The 25,547-nt window shown below is 41.1% G+C and overlaps 1 protein-coding gene across 1 annotated transcript in view; it reads right to left on the reverse strand.

Moving 5' to 3' along the window:
* Positions 1 to 25,547, reverse strand: part of LOC124722196 (pleckstrin homology domain-containing family G member 7-like) — a 543,685-nt gene that overhangs the window by 233,094 nt on the left and 285,044 nt on the right. Inside the window, exon 5 of the mRNA XM_047247394.1 lies at positions 3,106 to 3,155. Within this exon, the coding sequence (XP_047103350.1) occupies positions 3,106 to 3,155 (50 nt within the window). The remainder of the gene's footprint in view (positions 1 to 3,105; positions 3,156 to 25,547) is intronic.

Here is a 25,547-nt window from a genome sequence, read left to right on the forward strand (position 1 = left end):
AATAATAATAATAGTAAACAAATAAACAAACAAAAGAGATGGTGTTCATCCCACTCGCCATTAGACCTCCACAGAACACCGTTACAAGACGCCATTTTGAATGCTATGTATAGCGGTGCCATCTGTCGGAACTTCATGAAACTGTAGGGGCTGAAGCAGGAATATTCCACTATGTCCCACAACAAATTTCGCATTTTTACAACATTTCGCTGTTTTCAAACCGAAACTGGCAATGGAAAAAAAGTATTACATTACTTATCGAAAGCCCGGCGTAGCAACATCATGATAACGGCTAGCAACAAACTTCAAATTGATACAACGTAGCTAGAAGTAATCCGTTTACATAAAGAAAGATTTGTTAGTGGGTTTCTCATTCAGAAAATAGCATTTCAATACTGACTGTTTATGAGAAGATTGTGTTATGTCTCATGCAAGAAGAGGAAACGTTTACCACCATGTGTAGGAGAGTTCAACAGTGCAGGATAATGGCATATCAAGACTGCAATTCATGGTTCCATGATGTTGCTACTAGCATGGGTCGTGATACCACGACTGTCACGTGAATATACAAGGTGCTAGGGGTACAGGTACAGATATTGTGATCAATGGTACCGTAATGCTCGTACATACCCACTGTAGTGTGTTAGTTGCTTTTCCCTGCTTTTAACAGTCTTCACACAACCACATCACAAAATTTACTACCTGATGTTTCCTGCATGGTCGTAACGGTGCCGCGAAGAGGACTGCACTGGTCAGTAATACCTGACCGCTGCCCAGGGGAAACTAAACATTAATAGCTTGCTTGTAACATGTGTGCCTAGGGGTACTAACCAACATAAAGATGCACTACTCGTAAGAGCTATAATTTTTAGTCTGCAAAAAAAGTAAAATATGAAGTAATGTTTTTCAGTACACTGTCCTTGGTCATCAGTAGAAATATCTGCACTTGTACTTCTAATACCCTGTAGAATCGATTGGTTCTAGGTGACCATACTCAACGTTATACTGAATCTTACCTTGAGTCAGTAAAAGTGCTTGTTTGCTGGAAAACAAGTATTCACACAAATAATGTGATGGTGTCTGGAGATCAAAGGACTATTGGAATGGCGACCATTTTTACATTTTCCCTTGACAGTAGCAATGAGAGACGAGTCGACAGTGATACATGCAATGGCATCGCAGGACACAGGAAAGGCACCATGTCATCTTTCCAGATTAGTACCCGTTCGGACTACAGACTTTGACATAACTATGAGTGGAGACTTCGAGGAGAACTAATGTCTCCAGGCTGCTTCGTCATCGTCATATTGGCCCAGCACCTTGTGTGAAGGTTATGGTAGCCACTAGGTACGCAGCATGATCCCCTCTGGTTCGCATAACTGTTAATTTGGAAAGCTGACCTTAAAGTTCTGATATGCTAAGACCAGTGTCCCTACCTTCAAGATCTTCGTGGTGTTATCTTTCAACAAGACAATTCAAGAGCACATGTTTCCCGTGCCCTCCTGACCTACGTCGAGACAGCGATTTACGACAGTTGCACTGGCCAGTACATTGTCCAGACCTCTCATCCACGAAAACATCGGACGACTAGCACTTCCCCACTCGCCAGCCACTACCACTGACAAACTCTGACACAAGGCTGAAGTAGCATAGAATGATTAGGGGTATTTGTCATCCAAACTCGGAATGAGCAAATGCCCACCTAGGCTAGAATCGATGTTCCGCTTAGAGGTGGCAGCTCTGTTACGCTACACACACTGATTCTCTTAGAAAAATGGCTGCGTTGGTTTGTGGCACAGTTTTACCTCTTAGACCAATCCTTTTTTATATAACGTACAAATTATAAGTGTATTAATACTGAAAGCTGATGAATCAAACGCAAGCCCTCATAACCTTAAATAGACAAAAATTTTACCTAACAATGGAGATGAATGAATCTCTGTAGTTAAGGAAAGGCGACGTATTTGTTGAAAAAAATTTGGAGGTAGCAGTATTGTGTACATTCATAGCTCGGTTCCAGATCTGAAAGTTACACACATTTGTCGTTACGTAGTTTTGCGGAATATAGTTGTCAGATACAGCCATGAGAGGTGTATAAAGGGAACAATTACATGCATAACACTTACAGAAAGGATAAATCATACACATGCTCAAATATTAAAGCGGGATTCATTAAACAATGATATTCTGGGGGAAGTAGATGGTGAAAGAGCTAGGCAGATAATAAAGGCTAGGACGTGACGAAAGCTGCAATTTTCACCTTACCGAATACTAATTTCAATTATCTGGTGTCTTTTCTGCCACTAACAGAAAATTATGGAACGTTTTTGGGGATATAGTAATACAGCAGCTGTTTCGTCTAGAAACACAGGAACTGAAAGAAAAGGAGCAATAATACAGATATAGCTTCTTTTTAACTGTGAAATGTCTTGTAGAAAGGGCTTCCGAATCGTAAACTACGAATTGTTTCGAAAATATGTGTAATTATTTTGTGAGCGACAGTACATACATAAATTTAAACCAAGATTTTGAAATTAACTGAACAAAAGAAACGTTTGCTGCGTCAGTTTGTTGCAAGGTTCCAAGATAAGAAGTTATGTGATCCCAAACGACATGAAGTATTAGAGGCCCACACTACGTAGTATTTTTAATGAAACTCAAACCAACCTAAGGAAGTTAATCACTCAGGTACGAAAGAAACCTGAAATCTGCCTAACAGTTAGTTGTGAGCTTCATTTCATCTCAAGGAAAGGATATACAGCCTTTAGCCTCGAAATAAAGTGGGAATGTAAAGAATACTCTAAAATGCCTTTGTAGTTAATGGGTCACTTGAGCTGTAACAGTCATGCAAAAGCAAACAAGCAAAAAGAAAAAAAAGTGGAGCTTACGAAACAGGGAGATCTAAGCCAGTTACATAAATTGGGTAAATATGCAGTGAGCAAAACGCAGAGAAATGAAATACGCAGTTACTGTGTGTTATAGTAAGTACTATACATCATCATGTTATTTATTTAAAACAACAAGAAATGCGTAAAAGGAAACATCAATGCATGGCCATAAACATATGACACCAAAATTCCACTTAAAATTTTGAACTCAACTTACTAATCTTAAAAGTGACCATGTGTTCTTTCCTTTTCTGGAGTTCACCCCATCTGGAAATAGACAGAAACATACTTCAAAGAAATTATAAATATTTCTCTGAGTCAACATTATTATCAAAAAGATTTCGAAAAACATTTTAAGAAATTCCAATAGTTGAATGTTGGAGTAAAGGATCTCTAGAAAACATATTGTACTGCAATCAGAAAGTGACTTTTCATTTAGTTCTGAGAACGAGGTTTGTTGTTTCATGAATCTAGAGCAAAATGTAGAAACAAATATCTATGGTGCAGTATCCTGTCAATTAATTTCTTGGGTCATCCATGTATGTAATGTTTCACAATATGTGACTTTAGACGAAAGACATGCCATATATGTTTCAAAAGCAAAAACAAAGTCACTGTGTAGAAGTGACAAGAAAGAAATTACTTCGCTGTTTTCATCGCAATCAATGGCCCTATGAGTAAAATCCACATACCGTGATGAAAGAGATGCTCATGTTTCTAAAGCAAAGGAAGCTGCATTTGCGGAACTTGAAATATAAAACAGACATTTTAAAAATTTGGGTATGTTTAGCACTCGTCGAATGGAACTCATTTCAAGCAGTGAAACTTAATTTCCTGTCAATAGTTTGTCTACCGCGGAGGTTGTGCCCTTAATTGTACACAACAGAGTTTAGTGCTAACAGATGTGCTATGATCACTGTTCTGCGTTGGTTTTCTGTGTAAAAATCACGAGTAAGTCCTATTGGAAATATACCCATACTTCAATATGTAGCCGAGAGCAAGTAAGTATGTAAATATATTCTCTCAGTTTGAGAGAGAAGGTAAATGCTTTATTTATCAGGTTAGAGAAAATGAAATACCGTTAACGTATTTGCAGTTCAGCCATTTGTATCCAATCTTTGTTAAATTAGAAAGACATATTACCGAAGAAAAAAAATACTTTTATGTAGTTCATAGGCACCTAGCTCTGTGACTGCTTCCAAAAAAGCATTTCTATGCTTAAGGCCAGGAAGCGATTTATCATGTGCAAATATTCTCATATCTATATTTATTTGCTGTGCGATAACCATTGTGGAACAGTTGGCGATAGTCTACAGCGATGATGAGTTAGATAGCCAAACCGATCTCGCTCCAAGCGTTGTTCCTTTTTTCCTCACAATTATAAAAATCTGTCACGCAGAACCATAGAACAGATAACGTTTCAGAATAACGTTACACAAAATCGCACAGCATAACACAAGTTACAGTACGTGGGCAAAGGGAAGCCTCACGAAATGATAATCTGTAAATGACATTTTTCATTTCGAATTCAATATATATGTATCATAATGTTCAATTGAAACTTGAGCCGAAGGACATTTCTTGTGTGAACACGTCTACATTTACACACACACACACACGTACAGAAACGTGCGTGTTTCACAGATTACAGTGGAAAAGGATTCTGAATGGGCTCATAACTGCAGCCGCCTAAATCGGTAAAATATATTGTTAATTGAAGTAGAAATAAAAATTTATTGACATGTTTATAAAGTTTTGAAAACGTGTAGTTATATCACTGAATTGAAATCTACATATAGATGCAATTACTATGAACATAAATATTCCGCCGGCCGATGTGGCCGAGCGGTTCTAGGCGCTTCAGTCTGGAACCGCGTGACCACTACGGTCGCAGGTTCGAATCCTGCCTTGGGCATGGATGTGTGTGATGTCCTTAGGTTAGTTAGGTTTAAGTAGTTCTAAGTTCTAGGGGACTGATGACCTCAGATGTTAAGTCCCATAGTGCTCAGAGCCATTTGGTTCAACCTAACTAACGTAAGGATATCACACACATCCATGCCCCTGGCAGGATTCTAACCTGCGACCGTAGCGGTCGCGCGGTTCCAGACTGTAGCGCCTAGAACTGCTCGGCCACCAAGGCCGGCCAGAGCCATTTGAACCATAAATATTCCTTTGCGGTACATCTGTATAAAATTAAAAAGAAATGATACTGTATGTTCCTTTAAATGCCTTTCTTGTAATATTTTTAGGATACCCAGTTGTTACATCTATCGATGTAAAGAAAATTGTGTGTGACGTAACGACTGTCGTCCAGAAACCTCATTATAGCACGCCTGCACACTGATATAGCGTATCAAATTGTTACAGCGTACGTTTGTCGTGCAACAGAATTTCCTAGACTTTCGAATCATCAACACAGACTCAGATATATTCATGATGCTCCACGTAACGTGGAAACTCCGAATATTTTATGAATGATCGAACTCGAAATTAATTTTCTCCAAATGATAGTACACAAGTACAGTACACTGTTCGAGGATGATATTTAAAAACTTTGCTTACAGTTCACTGCACGCCTTTGGACGGTAGACACATGGAGGAGGAGTGCTCCACTAGCGTCAAGAGCACAGTTTTCGTATTTAGTTCGCGTTTCTGTAAAGGTATTGTTCAATCGCCATCATGTACGATGAGATAAAAAATAGGAAGTCTCACAGATCGATAGAAGGAAACACTGCGCACAAATAACGCCAGTAACACTAATCAGGTCTTGGTAACATGGACTTACGTACAGAGGGAAATTCGTAGTTACCGTAGCGCGATTGAGGGTCAACCATCGTCTCTTTGCGTAGCATTCACACGCCTTAACCATAACACCACCTCCGCTTTATGACTGCAGCAAAGTGGAAGACACAAACCATACATTTTGTTCAGCGCGTCAACGGGTGAATTTCGGCATCAAAATTACTAAGAAATTTTGTTTTTAAGCACAGAGCTTGTAATATTTAAAGAACTTAACTCGTTGCTAAAGGACGCGAAAAATAGAGGTAGGACGCAACAAGTGTAAATCGAAGAAACTTGTCTCATCTTAGAATGATACTTTTATTTGTATTATTCTTTTTTCTTATACTGTAAGCATGTGTGTGTGTGTGTGTGTGTGTGTGTTTTATCAAATGAGTGGTATTTATACGACTTAAAGGATCAGCATGGAAAATTGGATGGTTTTATGACGTTAAACCAGTTTTTTTTGTTTCCATATAAGGAAGTCAAATATCTAGGTGTGATATATCACGTCATGGAAAACAATTTCTGTTAGAGGCAAAATGTTCCCTGAAACTTCCCGAGAGGCCCTACGTGTCTTTGTATAGAACTTGCCGGGGATGAGGCGATGGATCTTCACCGAACTATTAGGGTCTGTTCACCTGTTGTGCTGCATCTGCATACTACCTATCCCAATAAATTGACAGAGTGATTTTCAGCAAGAAAACCTTAAGAATGTGTGTCTCTAAGCCGAGAAATATATTTTAAAAGCGAATCAGGAACTTCGAGTATCCTCAGCCTACCCTCTTTCACCCGGACCAGGTAACTGGATTGTAGGCAACATGCGTGGCACACGCACGCCGCAGAGTGCTTAGGCGCCGCAGCCTCTCAGGGGCGTATCCAATAATAAAAGACGCCAAGCGTCGCGATGAAGCGTCAGTGAACATTTTGGCCCTAACAGAATTATTTCCCATGACTTTGTTCCCCTAGACGTTTGATGTAAGGACTTTGAAATGTGTTTGCGATTATAGCGTATTACATGGATGGCTGTGTGGGGTGATTTCAAAGGCCAAGAAATACAGGGTGTTCGGAAATTTCCGTTACAAACATCAAGGACTTGTAGAGGGGAGTGAGCATATAATATTTTGAATAAGAACCCGCTTGAGGTAACGTACTGTTTCCGTTCTACTATGGTTTCAGTTCAGATGCTTAACTCATTCATTTCTGTTTGAAGAACGAATTAGGCGTGAAGCAGTACAGTTATTAGGTAACAATTTGAAAGGAAACATAACGAAACATCCATTTATTACTTATTTGCTTGTATTAACAGTTACACATTATGTGTTCACATTATTCCCCAACAAAAAGACCCAACATACTGTACATTCAGAACAGTGCTTGTCCATTACAATAGCTGCTCGATGTGGCGAACACCAACGTCGTTACAGATATTGTACCTACGAAGCATGTTCTATTACACACTTTCCATCCCACCTAGTGTCTCTTCAGTTTCCAGTGGGGAGGCCAGAACTCGTAATAGCATATCTTCCTCTGTCTCTACAGATGCCTCGTTAATTTAACTTTACATATGAACCCATAAGAAGTAGTCCGTAGGAGTTAATTCCGGAGACTGTTCCGGCCACGCGGTTGGACCACCTCGGCCGATCCATCTTTTACCACATCATCTGTTGAGATGTTTCCGAACCGCACGTGAGAAGTGAAGTGGTGCACCAACACGCTGAAACCACATTTCCTGACGGACGTTCAACGGCACAGCTTTCAATAGCGGATTTAATACGTTTTGCAAGAGAATCAAGAACGCAGGACCAGTTAGTTTGAGTTGAAGGAGGTATGGACCAATCACGTGACCGTCCAGAACATTTGCCCACGTATTAATACCAAACCGGTGCTGAAATCCCTAAACAAACGTGGCACTAGTGTCTTCGTCTGCCTAGACATGGCTGTTTCGCAAGTTCAGAACACAGTTTTTCGTGAACTAGCGTTCATTTTCGAATGGAACTCGGCGTGGAAACAGGGGTGTGTCGATGCAGCGGTGCAGGAACCACAGGCAGTAGGGAACGCGTTGTGGAAAATAAGCTGGACCCAAAGCGCGTACCCTTTGTAAGTGGTACAGACGTAATTGTTTCTCACGGAAAATGTCTCAGACGATACTAACGCCCATTGCGCACGCAATTGTTCGAGTACTCATTGGCGGATTCTCTTCAACGCGAAGCAATACATTTTCATCAAATTCGGGCATGCATGGTTGCAGTGGAACACCACAGTCCTGCCTCCCCTTGGTGAAGGTATGTGTTTCTCGCAGCCACAGCGTAACTTGGGAAAAATGTCTGTGCAATGGCGTGCTCTGTTGCGGAAAACGTGCATGGTACCGCCGACTAGCAGCTCTTCCGTTACCTCGAGCTTCATGATTCACAAGGAGCATGTCTGTGTATTCCAAATACGCATACCGAACCATGTTTACTGCATCGGAGATACACAGACATTGAACAGGTTTCGCAGCAAGGCAGACATTAAGTGACATCAGGTGACCGTCTGACATAGTACATGTCATCCTGTCTACCCTATTGCATACCAGGACAAGCAGCTCTGAGAATTTTCTCTTAGCAGACGTGGACGCCTCACACATCTGAACTGAAACCGTTTTAGAACGGAGACGGTACGTTTCCGGACATGGGTTCCTATTCAAGATGATATGTACTCAATCCCCTCTATAAGTCCTAGAAGTTTGTAAACGGAATTTCCGAACACCCTGTACAAAAATCTTTCCTTTTTCTTTTGTCCAAGAGCACTGTTGGAATTACTTGTTCAGGTACAAAGAGCTTTAAAGGTTTCCCCGTATTAACTTGTATGGGAAATAAGACTTTCTATAATTATGTTCTAAACACGTCAGGTTCTCTGTTAATTCGTGTGCGCTTTTTTTACTCTCACAGGAAAACATTGTGATGAGTATGGCAGTCTGAATCAGGGGGAGGTTATTTAGGGTAAGCACGTATTCGTTCATGATCAAACAATAAGAAGAACCAGGTACAGACGTTCACACATTCTGAAAATATCGGTACGATTTTGACGTAGTCGGTCACGTGAAGAAACTAATTCATCACACAGTTAGGTGGAATATAAACGGTCAGTTGAAAGTAACTGGAAGAGTGGCTAGAGGAAACTTAGATGTAAACTGATTTCTTAAAGTCAAAGATAGCGAAGTTGACATCAAATGGACGTAATAACTAAAGAGTGATAAAATTGTCCGTATAAACAATTTGAGTCTATCAGACCCTGACAAAATTTGAAAGTTGGACGTTAATATTACTTTGGAAAGTTGACCAATAATTCCTCTGTGGTGTGCGTACTTAATCTCTGAATCTGAGATATTAATATCGCGAGCAGTAGCGAGCGAACAGGTGTTGACAGGAGTCGGAAGCGGTCGGACGCAGCCTGCCGTAGAGAGAAACCGCGCGACATGAGAGGTCGCAGCCTGCCGTAATGGTGCCAGTAGCGCCGGAGGACACTTTAGTATTAACTGAGAATTTTGGTAATTTGCCTTTTTGTTGCACGTAGCTGTTGTTTGCTTGCGCACTGGAGGGATTTTGTCAGATTTGTGTATGCATACACTGAGAGTGATATTCACATCCTTGTTGTGGCCAGAGACGTATTGACATTGTGAAATAATTAAAGTCTGTGTAAAGTTGGTCAGTGTTTAAATAATGTATTTTGCGAATACAATAAATGAAAGTCTTTATTGGTTTCTTTCATTTTTTACACCGTTTAAGGCTAGTTGACTAAACCCCACCAGATCATCCAATTTCTATATAAAAATGGCAGTAGTTATTGCAGTTATTATGACCAGGCATTGCATTCTGTATGTACAGCAGTATTGCTTTTGAAATATTTTTAAGGCTAGTTGAGCAACGCCCCTCATCATCATTCAATTTCTATATAAAAATGGCATACTTATCGCAATTATTATGACCATGCATTGCACTCTGCATGGATCGCGGTACTGCCTTTGAAATATATTTATTATGCTGCTGATCACGCAGTTCCATACGAGGTAAGTTGTCCGTTGCGTACAGGAACATTGCAGAATAATTGTTAGGAGTTGTTAGAAAATATTTCAAAACACGCAGTCACACACTGGATGACTGATTTCTTTATGGTTTGTAGGAAGAGTAATTAATATCTGTTTCTTTTTGTTCTCAATCAGAATTGTATTATTGTCACAGATGCAACGTCACATGTTCCCGTACGTCTTTCAGTAGAACAAACAATAATTGCAAAACCACACGAGTTAAAAAAATATTACGAAGCAGTTTCAAACTCACTGTTACCTTTAGTACATGGAAATTCTATTCTCATTTCCTACTAATTCGTGGAATGAATTTGTAGAAGCGATAATATTCGAAAGTGATATTATTATGAAGACTGTTTACCAGGAATTATCACATAATAAAAAAGATAAAAAAGGGCCGTGTGCCAAAATTCCTGGCACAGAAGAATGCATATAACCAGTAACACACTACCAGTGGGCGAGAGAAATCAACTGATACTGGTTATTTCCACTGTATTGTTACATAAACGTAATTTGATGCCGAAAATCTGATTGTGCTCACGTAAAATCCTCAGGGTGTAATATTTTAGAGTTGATTTGAAATTCAACGTCATTTCATCTACGATGTTAAGGGTGTCTAGAGAGAACATGCTTTGGAGCATCACACAGACAGGCCAATGACCCAACATGCCTACTTAAGGGCAATGAACACCATTGCTGAGCAGAATGGACTTGATATAAACAAACGGAATGGGCCAGAAACTATCCAGCTCAAATGCAGTACGCGTAAGATAACAGACCTGTAGATAAGAGGGGTTCAGAAGTATTTGGCACAGAAGTGATGTAACTGCAGCATACCTCTGATAATAGAGCCTTTCTCGGTTTTGCACACGTATCAATCGAGCTACAGGAAGTTGCAAAGGTTGTACGAACTGATGGACATACTGATACACCGTAGACATCGACATCGATGAGATTTACTTGTTTCACTATTATGTGGTTTTATGATAAGTCTCATAATAGAATGCCACAGAAGCATGGAGGAGTCAAACCGAAATTACCCAGCCGCGCGTCCTGACTGTCCACAGCAAGTGAGAAACAACACATTTTATTCGTATACATGACGCAAGACGAAGCCGGACCCGTACCCGTACCTCGCGTAACTGGCTATTTTTGGCTTCGCACTTCCTTATTACGCTGAAGTGGCATTTGTACTTGTTAGCATTCAGTATGGGGCTTGGCATAAAACGACGTACTACTGAAACTGTTTTAATGGTTGTCAAAGCAATCTGAAAGATTCTAGGCACCTGCGGATATTCAATGAACGTTGCATTTTGTGGAAATTAAAGTATTGCGTAACATTAGCTGAGTTGATGTTTTGCGTACACTTTAAAATATTAACAGCTGTAGGACTACAATTCAAAATAGACGTAAAATTATTTTATAGTTAATTATACACTCCATAGGTTATGTGCTCGATTTATATTGAAGTGATGTGAAATGAGTCACTTTACAGTCTACGTGTGCATGGTGTGCTTCTGCACATGGTTGTATGATGGTTATCCACAATTTAACAAATGGTACCATGGCTTGATTGTAATTAAAATGAACGTCCTAATCTTTATCCCTAACCATGTTATAAGTGAAACACAAATTTAACAACTGTGGTATCGATAGCTACGATTCCACAACGTAGGTGCGCTCTTATAGGTTGCCACTACGAGAGTGAGCGATCAACGCCCACCACAGCGCCCTCTAGCCCGACTCTGTGCAGCTCTACGAGCGCCGCTCGGAGTCAGGCCATTTAATTCCGAGCAGACGACCGACCAACAATGTTTCATTTTCATTGTGGGCGAGCCACTACAGATTTGCCTTTGTAACTTCTAGTAGCTGTTAGCTTTGATACCTGAACGGCTTCGCACCTACGTGCTCATCTGTACGCAAAGTTAAGTAATATTATAATTTGTATATGTTCATACACCAGTAAAAGAGCTTTAAACTATACGCAGTACCGAAGTACTTCACCTTTTCTTGCTCCTACTCGCGTCCTTCACTCTCGGCCTATTTTGCAGAAGCAGTTCACAGGAGCAGATCCACGCGCCGCCCATCCACGCGGAATACAAAAACAACAAGAAACACCTTTGTCTAATACACAACACATTGTATCAGTGTTTAATTAAACATTCATCTGTGGAAAAAAGACGTTTTCCAGAAGTAAAGATTTGAGATGTGCTTTGCTACCTAACAGATATTTATATTACTGAGCAAACGATCAAAGATGTTTGTGGTGTTTATTGAAATTCTTCTTGAGAGACTGACAGCTACTGAAATGTGCAAAGAACGTAATTTTTACTTCTTGTGTTTTGGCCATGAACGATAATGCTATTATCGAATTTTCATTAATTATTTATAATGAAACTGATTAGCGAAGATATTAGTGTCATTCAAAAAGTAATCCGCCGGAGGCTGTATAATGAAAACCACAGAGGGATCGTAGTGTGATCGCTTACGGAGGAAGTGTGGTTCCCATAAGAGCGCTGAGGCCCCAGACTCGGCGCTAGAGGACGTGAGTGCACACCCACGTGCAGACAGAGGCTTCAAAACAAGAGCAGTTGGTTGTAGTGCGTTTCCTGACAGCGGAAGGAGTGCGGGAAAAGGCAATTTGTCAAAGAATGGCACAAGTGTATGAGGAGCGCTGCATGTCAGTAGCAAGGGTCAAGGTGTGTCACAAGCGATTCAATGAAGGACGCACAAGCGATCCAAGGAAGGACAGAGGTCGTCGGCCGATGACGCACGGTCTGGAGCGCCACACAGCGTTACCGATGCTCTTGTCTAGGAGATGGATACCCTCTTTATTGAAGACTCGCGAGTTACGGTGACAGTCATTGCCTCAGAGGTCAGACTGAGCGTCGGAATTGAAGAGGACATTCAGTACTCTCCGTACATCTTTGTTATTCTTCCACGAATTTCCGCCCTCTACTCCTTCCGCTGTCAGAAAACGCACTACACCCTCTGTTTTCAGGATTACTGGGTGCAGTCGACGGTCTACGAGCGTACGTGTTTCTTTTATCCTGTTAGTCTTCAATGTGCTTGCATAAAGGTGTAGCAGGAATTTGGGTTACCTGACATGGTCACTCTTGTAAGAGGCGATCTGTAATGGTAAATAATAATAATAACCTAGACCTCGGGCTCGCTATTATACATTTCATGTTACGCCTTACACCTACAAATCCTATATGCTATAATTGGAACCTAGACCTGGAGCTAGCTATCACACTGTTCGTGTTGTTTTGCATCCGGACTTTGAACTACGTACTAAGAATCATTTGAAGTCTGATGAAAAGCTTTATCCTTGTTTTCGGCTTTGTAATTTATACCTGTAACTTACATATACACTGCGATTATAACTTAGAATTCGGGCTGTGTTCCATGTGTCACATTCATCTAGCCTTATTTACACATATGGATTTCCGTATGGATCACAACATTCTGAACTTCACAGAATGAAGTCGAGATGCGAGCTATTATCAATAATTGGCTATTATGACTTTAGGTTTCATTATTACGCTATTGTCAGAAACTGTGACAGTACACTCAATATTTTAATTAGAGTGTATATTGGAATATATTCCTCGGATCGATTGTACTTTTAAAGGAAGTGACAGCCATTGTGAACAATCTTAAATACAACATGTACATATTTTACGTAATTGATAATTTAGCAGAATCTGTTGCGAAAGTAATTTTTATACCCCATGTTATGAAAGTATTTCTTCATGTTCACAGGCTTTTATCATATACTTTTTTGTAAAATTGAATACATGAACATTATTAACATACATGTCTGACATGATGTCAAATATAGTCATGTAGTTTTCGATGTATTATTCCTATAAACAACCAGACTGTACATTGGTGTCTAAATACTTCTTACGAATAACGTTGAAATCTGACGTTATTATTTATATAACATTTATGTTTTACCACTATATAGCCCACCAAAAGTTATAATTACGCTAGTTAGTGCACTGTATGTGCAGTTCTCTAACATAATGACTTTACATTTTGTAATTTACTGTAGGAAAAAAATTGCACCGATTTTAATTTTGTAAAACGTTGTATGCTGTTACACAGTAGATTTTTATGGTATATGCGCGCTAGACTGCATATTACATTACGTAAGAAAAAAATTTAATGTATATTACACTCTTGCACCTTGAGATACGTTTACTACCTATAAGTCATTCTTCCTCTAGCTGCTGACATGGACGTGTTGTTTAACATGGAACTGGCTAAATGCACTTGCTACCAGTGACTTGTATCATTTGATGTATATTTTTTATTTCTCTATTTGCCATGGAACAATGTACAGTATTACCTGTACTTTGAGGTACATCAGTTATAAACACACCTTGTATTATTTTACTTATAACTGTGGGTATTTTTCTACGTAGTCACTTATTTTTTTATTTTGCGGTAACATTAAAATAGACTATGACAGAGCGTGTACCTTTAACGTTCGTTGTACATGCTACGCCTTGTACTAATATGGTAACTTACAACTTTTACTTGTTTCTCTGTTAAATAATATTACATATTAAGCTAGACTATTCAACTGTTGCTTACATATCAGGCATTTTCAAATTTGGAAATAGTAATTCATATTCGATGAAACTAGTCATCACTGTACAAACAACTGCGATCTTGGCAAATAAAGTGTTCGTACGAGAAGACGTCAACATGTTCAGTAGGAGTGCCGAACACCTTGACGAAGCGTGTAGTTGATTATTGTGGCGAACGCCATACGCTATTCTCCCTGCTTGCTTTTGTGCAGTCAAGACTTTCTTCCAAGTTAAGAACTACCAAATAAAATAATACCACAAAATATTAATAAGTGGATAAATAGTTGCCATGTAGCGTGTATGCGGATATCAGTATAGCCCTGGATTATTAAGGCATCTCCTACAGTATGAAACTACACTTACTCAAAATCTGTACGTCCTCTACAGTCGAAGTAACCGGCGGAACAAGGTTCATCATTCAAGTGTAATGACTTGTGGATTTTGTTGGAATCTATCTTGCCGAAAAGTCACAGAAGCGTTGCACATCCACCGAATTCTGTTTTGCTACAGTCAAGGCCATTACCATAAAACTATTATTTTGCGGTGATAATGTACTTATATTGTTGAAACTTAACTAAGGATGAGAAATCAGAGTATACTGAGGTGACAAAAGTCATAGGACAGCCATACGCTCATATACAGATGGCGGTAGTATAAAGTACCCAAGGTATAAAAGGGCAGTGCAATGGCAGAGCTGTCATTTGTACTCAGATGATTCATGTGAAATGGTTTCCGACGTGATTATGGCCGCAAGATGGGAATTAACAAATCTGAACGAGGAATGGGAGTTGGAGCTAGACCCCTGAGACAGTTTATTTTGGAAAGTGTTAGGGAATTCGTAATTCAGCGATCCACAGTGTCAAGAGTGTGCCATGAAGACCAAATTTCAGGCTTTAATTCTCACGACGGACAACACAGTGGCCAAGGGCCTTCGCTTAAAGATCAAGAGCAGCGGCATTTGCGTAGAGTTGCCAGTGCTAACAGACAAGAAACACTGCTTGAAATAACCGCAGAAGTCAACGTGGGACGTACGACGAACGTATACGATAGGACAGTGCGGTGAAATATGTCGTTAATGGGTTATGGCAGCTGTGTGACTTTGCTAACAGCACAACATGGCCTGCAGCTCCTCTCCTGGGCTGCTGACCGTATCTGTTGGAGCCTGAATGACTGTAAAACCGTGGCCTGGTCAGATGAGTCCCGATTTCACTTGGTAAGAGCTGATGGTTGGGATCGAGTGTGGCGCACACAGTACGAAACCATGGACCCAAGTTGTCAACAAGGCACTGTGCAAGCTGATGGTGGCTCCATAATGGTGTGGGTTGCATTTACACGTAATGAACTGGGTGTTCTGATCCAACTGAACCGATAATTGATAGAAAGAGTTATGTTTGGCTACTTGGAGATCATTTGCAGCCTTTCATAGACTTGATGATGGAATTTTTATGGATCACAATGCCCCATGCCACCGGGCCACATTTGTTCGCAATTAGTTTGAAGAATATTCTGCACAATTCGAGCGAATGATCTGACCATCCAGATAGGCCGACATTAATCCCATCGAACATTTGTGGGACATAATCGAGAGCTCCCTTCATGCACAAAATTCTGCACCAGAAACACTTTCGCAATTATGGGCGGCTATAGAGGCAGCATGGCTCAATACATCTGTAGAGGACTTTCAACGACTTGTTGAGTCAATGCCACGTCGAGCTGCTGCATTACGCCGGGCAAAAGAAGGGTCACGCGATATTAGGAGGTATCCCATTATTTTTTTCACCTCAGCGTATAGCGACGCAGAGAGGCTCTGTCTCCGGCTGATACTGATCTTCTGCCGGACATGGCTGCTTGTCCTGTTCCAGAGGTTGCCCCTCAGCCTGCAAGATCCGGGCGGTCGCAGAGGGTGGGCTTACTGGTAGTTGGGAGCTCCAACATCAGGGGCGTAATGGGGCCCGTTAGGGATACGGCTGCAAGGGAACGGAAGAAAACCAATGTGCACTCCGTGTGCATACCAGGGATAGCGATTCCAAATGTGGAAAGGGTCCCTCCGGATGCCATGAAGGGTACAGGGTGCACCCACCTGCAGGTGGTCGCTCATGTCAGCTATGGATCGGATCAAATGCTCTTTGGCTTCCGGTGGCTATCTGATTTGGTGAAGACTGCCAGTCTCGCTAGCGGGATGAAAGCAGAGCTCACCATCTGCAGCATCGTCGACAGGACGGACTGCGGACCTTTGGTACAGAGCCGAGTGGAGGGTCTGAATCAGAGGCTGAGACGGTTCTGCGACCGTGTGGGCTGCAGATTCCTCGACTTGCGCCATAGGGTGGTGGGGTTCCGGGTTGCGCTGGATAGGTTAGGAGTCCACTACACACAGCAGGCGGCTACACGGGTAGCAGGGGTTGTGTGGCGTGGACTGGGCGGTTTTTTAGGTTAGATGGCCGCGGGCAACTACAGAAAGGGCAACAGCCTCAAAGTGTGCAGGTCAATGTCAGGACATGCAGGGACAAAGCAACAATCGGTATTGTAATTGTAAACTGTCGGAGCTGCGTAGGTAAAGTACCGGAACTTCAAGCGCTGATAGAAAGCACCGAAGCTGAAATCGTTATAGGCACAGAAAGCTGGCTGAAGCCAGAGATAAATTCTGCCGAAATTTTTATAAAGGCACAGACGGTGTTTAGGAAGGATTGATTGCATGCAACTGGTGGTGGCGTGTTTGTCGCTGTTAATAGTGGATTATCCTGTAGTGAAATAGAAGTGGATAGTTCCTGTGAATTATTATGGGTGGAGGTTATACTCAACAACCGAGCTAGGTTAATAATTGGCTCCTTTTACCGACCTCCCGACTCAGCAGCATTAGTGGCACAACATCTGAGAGAAAATCTGGAATATATTTCACATAAATTTCCTCTGCATGTTATAGTCTTAGGTGGAGATTTCAATTTACCAGATACAGACTGGGACATTTAGATGTTTAGGACGGGTGGTAGGGGCAGAGCATCGAGTCACATTATACTGAGTGCACTATCCGAAAATTACCTCGAGCAATTAAACAGGGAATCGACTCATGGAGATAATATCTTCGACCTACTGAAAACAAACAGACCCGATCTTTTCAACTCTGTAAGCGCAGAACAGGAAATCAGTGAGCATAAGGCAGTTGCAGCATCCCTGAATATGGAAGTAAATAGGAAAAGGGAGGAAGGTTTATCTGTTTAGCAAGAGTAATAGGAGGCAGATTTCAGACTACCTAACAGATCAAAACGAAAATTTCTGTTCCGACACTGACAATGTTGAGTGTTTATGGAGAAAGTTCAAGGCAATCGTAAAATACGTTTTAGACAGGTACGTGCCGAGTAAAACTGTGAGGGACGGGAAAAACCCACCGAGGTCCAACAACAAAGTTAGGAAACTACTGCGAAAGCAAAGAGAGCTTCACAGCAAATTTAATCGCAGCCAAAACCTCTCAGACAAACAGAAGCTAAACGATGTCAAAGTTAGCGGAAGGAGGGCTATGCGTGAAGCGTTCACTGAATTCAAAAGTAAAATTCTATGTACCGATTAGACAGAACATCCTAGGAAGTTCTGGTCTTACGTTAAATCAGTAAGTGGATCGAATCAGCAAATCCAGACACTCTGGGATGATAATGGCATTGAAACAGAGGATGACAAGCGTAAAGATGAAATACTAAACATCTTTTTCCAAAGCTGTTTCACAAAGGAAGACCGCACTGCAGTTCCTTCTCTAAATCCTCGCACGAACAAAAAAATGACTGACATCGAAATTAGTGCCCAAGGAATAGAAAAGCAACTGAAATCACTCAACAGAGGAAAGTCCACTGGACCTGACGGGATACCACTTCGATTCTACACAGGGTACACGAAAGAACTTGCCCCGCTACTAACAGCCGTGCACTGCAAGTCTCTAGAGGAACGGAAGGTTCCAAATGATTGGAAAAGAGCACATGTAGTTCCAGTTTTCAAGAAGGGTCGTCGAGCAGGTGCGCAAAACTATAGGCCTATATCTCTGACATCGATCTGTTGTAGAATTTTAGAACATGTTTCTTTGCTCGCATATCATGTCATTTCTGGAAGCCCAGAATCTGCTCTGTAGGAATCAACACGGATTCCGGGAACAGCGATCGTGTGAGACCCAACTCGCTTTATTTGTTCATGAGACCCAGAAAATATTAGATACAGGCTCCCAGGTAGATGCCATGTCGCTTGACTTCCGGAAGGCGTTCGATACGGTTCCGCACTGTCGCCTGATAAACAAAGTAAGAGCCTACGGAATATCAGACCAGCTGTGTGGCTGGATTGAAGAGTTTTTAGCAAATAGAACGCAGCATGTTGTTCTCAATGGGGAGACGTCTACAGACGTTAAAGTAACCTCTGGCGTGCCACAGGGGAGTGTTATGGGACCGTTGCATTTCGCAATATATATAAATGACCTAGAAGACAGTGTCGGAAGTTCCATGCGGCTTTTCGCGGATGATGCAGTGGTATACAGAGAAGTTGCAGCATTAGAAAATTGCAGCGAAATGCAGGAAGACGGGATACTACTTGGTTCAAATGGCTCTGAGCACTATGGGACTTAACATCTGAGGTCATCAGTCCCCTAGAACTTAGAACTACTTAAACCTAACTAACCTAAGAACATCACATACATCCATGACCAAGGCAGGAATCGAACCTGCGACCGTAGCAGTCGCGCGTTCCAGACTGAAGATCTGCAGCGGATAGGCACTTGGTGCAGGGAGTGGCAACTGACCCTTAACATAGACAAATGTAATGTATTGCGAATACATAGAAAGTATGATCCTTTATTGTATGATTATATGATAGCGGAACAAACACTGGTAGCAGTTACTTCTGTAAAATATCCGGGAGTATGCGTTCAGAACGATTTGAAGTGGAATCATATAAAATTGATTGTTGGTAAGATGGGTGCCAGGTTGAGATTCATTGGGAGAGTCCTTAGAAAATGTAGTGCATCTACAAAGGAGGTGGCTCACAAAACACTCTTTCGACCTATACTTGAGTATTGCTCATCAGTGTGGGATCCGTACCAGATCGGGTTGACAGAGGAGATAGAGAAGATCCAAATTTGAGCGGCGCGTTTCGTCACAGGGTTATTTGGTAAGCGTGATAGCGTTACGGAGATGTTTAGCAAACTCAAGTGGTGGAGTCTGCAAGAGAGGCGCTCTGTATCGCGGTGTAGCTTGCTGTCCAGGTTTCGAGAGGGTGCGTTTCTGGATGAGGTATCGAATATACTGCCTTCCCCTACTTATACCTCCCGAGGAGATCACGAATGTAAAATTAGAGATATTCGAGCGCGGACGGAGGCTTTCCGACTGTCGTTCTTCTCGCGAACCATACTTGACTGGAACAGGAAAGGGAGGTAATGACAGTGGCACGTAAAGTGCCCTCCGCTGCTTCCGGTGTATAAATGCAGATGTAGATGTAGAGCTATATCATGAGGATGAATGAAGAAAGATTAGACGGTAGGGTCATTGAGATGGAGCACAAACTCGGATGGAGTACGAATTGGGAAGGAAATCGACCGTGTTCTTATCAAAACAACCATCGCGACATTTACCTTAAGCGATTTGAAAACTTAAATCTGGATGGCGGGACGGGGATATGAACCACAGTCCTCTGGAATGCAAGTCCATTGTGTTACCGCGGTGCCTCATAGAGCTATAATACCATTAAGGACGGATCGAAATCTCGAATGGAGAAATAGGAAAAAATTGGTCGTATGCTTATCGAAGGTACGAAGTCAGAATTCACCTGAAGAGATGCAAGGAAATCACAGAAAAAACAATTCGGGATAGGACTTGATCTTCGCTTCTCGCAAATAACAAATTCCGTGAATAGATTTTCAGCAGTGTATTTGCATCCCAGAATGTCGATATGATGCTTTTCCTGGTTTGTATGCAGAGTGGTAAAAATTTCTTAGCCACAAGTGTAAAAATTTGTTAACTTACTCCAAACTGAGAAGCTGTCATAATGTTCTTTCTACGCATAATGGTTAGAGTATCATTATTTCTGAATAATCGTAAACTGAATATCACAACGATTATAGCTGATACATTTTCAAAAAACTATGTCATGGACAGGAAATCGATCCCGGATTTTTGCTAAAGTTCAGAAGTGCAGGAGGAACTGTCCGTGGATGCAAGCCTTAATAGTTGATGGGATACATATGTTCCACTATAGTAATATGCAGTTCTGAGCGTTGGGACGTCTGTATCTCATATCTGCCTAGTGGTAGCCGTAGCGGGATGTCTTCGTAACTTGGAGAAAAACACTGCGGACCATTGAGGGGATACACAGAAGATGTGAGCGATCAAATGAGGTGGCGTGTGTTATAGGTGGCACAGTGCTTTTGTTTCGCGAAAATCAGGTCGAATCACCATTTTTTTCATTCCAAGAATGTATGAAGTAAGTAACTGTGCTCTCTTATACGTCATAGATATCGTTTTGAAACATTAATTGGTTCAAATGGCTCTGAGCACTATGGGACTTAACATCTGAGGTCATCAGTCCCCTAGAACTTAGAACTACTTAAACCTAACTAACCTAAGGACATCACACATATCCATGCCCGAGGCAGGATTCGAACCTGCGACCGTAGCAGTCGCGCGGTTCCGGACTACAGCGCCTAGAACCGCATGGCCACCGCGGCCGGCTTTGAAACATTACTACACACCTCAGTAATTCTGGTGGTTGGTGCATAATTTGTACACAGTGGGACATATATGCCCCACAAAACTTCATATAATGTAGAAAACATTGATCTGAGGTATTTCAAAGCAATCTTCAAATGTTATGTTGAAAACTTGTGTTGGACATTTCATGTTTTTCATTGACAGGTGAATAAATGTGTCTTGGTACTGATTTGTTATACTTTACTCCACAACTGCATACCTGATAAGAACATTCGAAAATTAAAAATTTAACTCTGATAATTCAAGGTTCACATGAAAACATAGATTTAGTTATGTTCGTAGGACTCATGTGTACCACTTCACCGGTTTTAAAAATCGGTCAGCTTAATTTATGGTAGTGAATGTGTATTATTTATCACAAAGAAAGAAAGTTTTTCAGCTTTCATTTTTCAGATATACGCATAATATACTGTATTCAAATATGAATGGGTTAAGTCACTCCATAACGTGTCGTCTCATGGTCACACCGGTAGGAGGACTGATGACGAAAAGTGAGGGATCAAGTTCGAGTCCCTTTTCAGCATATGGTTTTAATTGTCTTGACGCCGAAGTAAAGTGTTCACTCGGCTCAGAAATGAAATCGTATTCAAGTTTATAGGTGTCCAAGAAAAAGTTACATTTAAAATATGGAAATGAAGACAAGCGTAAACGAAGTTAATGACAAAATTCGTAACGAAAATGTGTAACTCAGACACGATATACTCCTGTTCGTACGAAATAGACGCGGATCACGACTGCATAATTAACTGAAAAGAAAACCGAAGTTTGAAAGTTTCTTACGAATAGTGAAAAGAAAACTCCATCCAAGGGATAATACACGGTATCAAAAGCAAATGTCTTTATTGTCCTAAAAAGAGGTTAGAAGGTATTGGGATATATCAGAAAACGATTTACCTTCGTTAGATCATTTAGAAAAGGACAGCACAAGTTTAAACGTGCGACGGTCCCTTATAACCGATCATAGTAATCGAAGTTGTGAGAATACTGATTATGAAAAGCTATACCCATTAAAATAACAAAAGCAAGTAAAGCGGAAAATGAAGAGCAATTTAATTTTGTCAAAAGACACGGAGTAACTAGATTTACAGCTCGCTTAAGCAAATGAGAACAGATACAGGCCTCCGTTAATAATGACACCTTATTTCAGTTGCTTTATAATGGACAGTAAACTGCTTCATAATGGACAATAAACCTAGTAATTCGGTCAGTTAAATTTTGCTTTATATATACGAAAGAAATAATTACGCTAATCAGATTTAAGAGAGCGGCATACCTCCTAAACGTCTCTGAATAATTTTAACGGATGATTTTACAGACCTTATAGTAGTTAACTGGTCTTGTTAAGATTACGAGCGTAATTTTTCTGGTAGCTGGGAGACCTCTGCAATAAATCAGCGACTGAAGCTCCTCATTAACGTAATTCTGCGATATCGGAAGATTCGTAGCCCGTCAAAACTACAAAACCGCAATTACCACTCATTCATCATGCTTATTGAAATCAACGAATTGTAATAAAGTCAGTGCTTTCTCTAACACTTGCAGTCGAAGGGAATGTGACACGGAATGTGGATTCACGTAATCATATTTGGATAAAGTGCACAGATGTCACAGAAAACAGATTTAATCTCTTAAAAAAATTGTATGTAAGGAAATGCCTGTAGTGTCGTTTATTTTGTATGTTTTTTTCATCCTAAAAATAAAGGCACGTTTTCATATATGGCAGCGAGTGTTAATGAATGGAGTTGGTGCAGCTGCGACGAAATTGGGGTCCACGCCAATTTGCATACACCAGTGTATTCTAATTCTGCCGCTTCACAGACCGACTTGTTCATTAACTCATAGCAACCTCTAAAAACCGCTCTTACGTTTCATCACAATGTATACAAAACTAGATTATTGTTTTAACTTTGTTTTATGTATCTTGGAATTTGCGTACGATACCACAACGTTACATCACCTGCATAGTTTCGAATTTCAGAGGCGGTGTTTTGTTCACGCCTCGTGGCATACCGTTCAAGACCCACGTAACACTTCCTGAATTCATTCAAGTCATAGCAACAGCATTTTCATCACTGTAATTTCAGACCTTATAAATGTAAAATGAGCTGTAGAAATGTGTCTCACTTCAGTTTTATTTCGACTCACATAAGTAAGGTTACCATTTTAATATCCGATCAACTAGAAGGTCGTATGAGACAGAGTACAAGTTAGGATTGCGCAAATACAGTGTACGTTTCAGAGGAACAATCTTAGCAGTTCTAAAACTGTCTTTACAGTAGTTTCCATCCTGTCGTAATAGTAATTTCCATCCTGCCTTGATAGCAGTACTAGCTGCCTGAAACATTGAATGCTGGAACAGATTTTGTTTGGAGACTCAAAGAGTGGGATACGTATAGTGAAGTATGCAGAGTAGGCGTCAGGAAGGGTGAGGCGAGGAAACGATAACATTTCTTGAATTTTGATTGGATGTTTGTACTGCTGTCTCAAGAGGCTTTCTGAGGTTCGGCTTAAGCGAAATATGGAGTTCGAAGTCACTTCTCTGGTTTCCCCTACAGTTTGCGAATGTAGAAGGGAAAACTGGAATGCCTTTACTTTTTAAGTACGTTAACCTCCACGACGAGTGGTCATCGGAGTCAAGAGAACCGTAAGAAGTGCTCCAGGAGAGCCTTATAGGACCTCTTTTACTCTATATAAACATAAATGACTTGACGGAAAGGGTGAGCAGGAATTTACGGCTGTTTGCTGATGATGCTGTGGTGTACGCGAAGGTGTCGCCGTTGAGTGACTGTAGGAGGATACAAGATGACTTAGACAGAATTTCTAGTTGCTTTAAATGAAGAAAAATGTAAATTAATGCATATGAGTAGGAAAAACAATCCTGTAATGCTTGAATGCAGTAGGTCTATTGAAAGTGTGACATGTGCTTGACACAGTTACATCGATTAAATATCTAGGAGTAACGATGCAAAGCGCTATGAAATGGAATGAGCACGTCAGTTTGGTTGTAGGGAGAAGAATGTTCGACAACGTTTTATTGGTAAAATTTTGGGAAAGTGTGGCTCATCTATAAAGGGGATGGCGTGTAGAACGCTAGTGGGACCCCTGCTTGAAAACTGCCCGCGTGTCAGGGATCCCCAGCAGGTCGGAGTAAAGGAAGACACCGAAGGAGTTCGGAGGCGTGCTGCTAGATTTGTTACCAGTAGGTTCGTTCAGCACGCAAGTATTACGGAGACACTTCGTGAACACAAATGCGAGTCCCTGGAGGGAAGGCGACGCTCTTTTCTTACCTATCATCTATAGTAGCGTTGGTGATGAGTATGTGTTCGATTCCGGTCCGTTAAATTAAAAAAAGACATGTGGGAAGCAGTATTGTCTTTATATGCAAATAAATAACGTCGTTTATCAACTATATGAAGGTTGCAAGATACCTTGAACACAACACATGTGTATAGCGTGTATCTGAGTTACAGGTAGTCCGAGACTGATCAGTAATATTCAGATGTAGTCAAAGACTGTGTTACTTTATAGCGTAAGCCCTTTTACGGTGTGTCTCTTTGAACCAGAGGAGGCAGGTAGAGAAACGGGTTGCCTAGGTTTCTTGTTAACATCCCAATGAATTTTAAAAATAAATCTGTTGTACGCAAGTAAGCATTGATTCTCGTGAACTGAAATGTGATGACTAGAGTTTTCCCTCTTAAGATCCATGAACGATTAGAACAGCCGGCCAATTAAGTGGGCATAGCAAGTTATGTGTAATACTCAGCTCAGTGCAGTGATCAGATTAGTAATGTTCTAACTCTCGCAACTCTTCATACGGCGTCAAGGAGAAAACTTATGTTTCCCTAAATATGTGAATTTCTAGAACTGTGACACGTTCTTGTTGCGTAAATCGTGTACTCGACACTCACCACGATTCTGAGACTCCAATAGCGATGTACTTACAGAATGACGTTCGAAACTTTGGTCAAATGATTATCGTAGCTGTTTTCTGTCCCACTCTTTCCTTAAAACTCAGTCTCTAATGAACTCGATGTACAGTCTTAGACATAAAAACTGACCGAGTCGTTCACTTAAGGTGGCCAATAAAACTGACCGTCCCTACAACTCTAAGTCTGCACAATCTGGCAACACTGTAAGATGGGGAAGTGTTAGGAGGAAGTCTTGTCTACTTCCGAGTTGATATGGATGGAGTGAGCCTGTGGTCTTGCGGTAACCGTCGTGCATTCTGAACTTGGAGTCGCATGTTCGCGTCCTACTGTTTTTTTTTTTTTTATCACATTTCGGTGTAAAGTGAAGAGTCTGATTGAACATCGAAGACAATTCGCGTAACATTCTACGCACCCGCAATAACAAGTATTCCAGAAACAATTCCGCAGGACAGCTCGTGGCTGCGTCGCGATCATAACAGCTTACGCTCGAGCGTTTCCACGCGCTGCAGCGGCTACCGGCCACCGGCCAGACGCCACCCGCCGCCTGAAATCGG

This window comes from Schistocerca piceifrons, chromosome X (assembly GCF_021461385.2).
Source record: "Schistocerca piceifrons isolate TAMUIC-IGC-003096 chromosome X, iqSchPice1.1, whole genome shotgun sequence".
NCBI classification, from domain to species: domain Eukaryota; kingdom Metazoa; phylum Arthropoda; class Insecta; order Orthoptera; family Acrididae; genus Schistocerca; species Schistocerca piceifrons.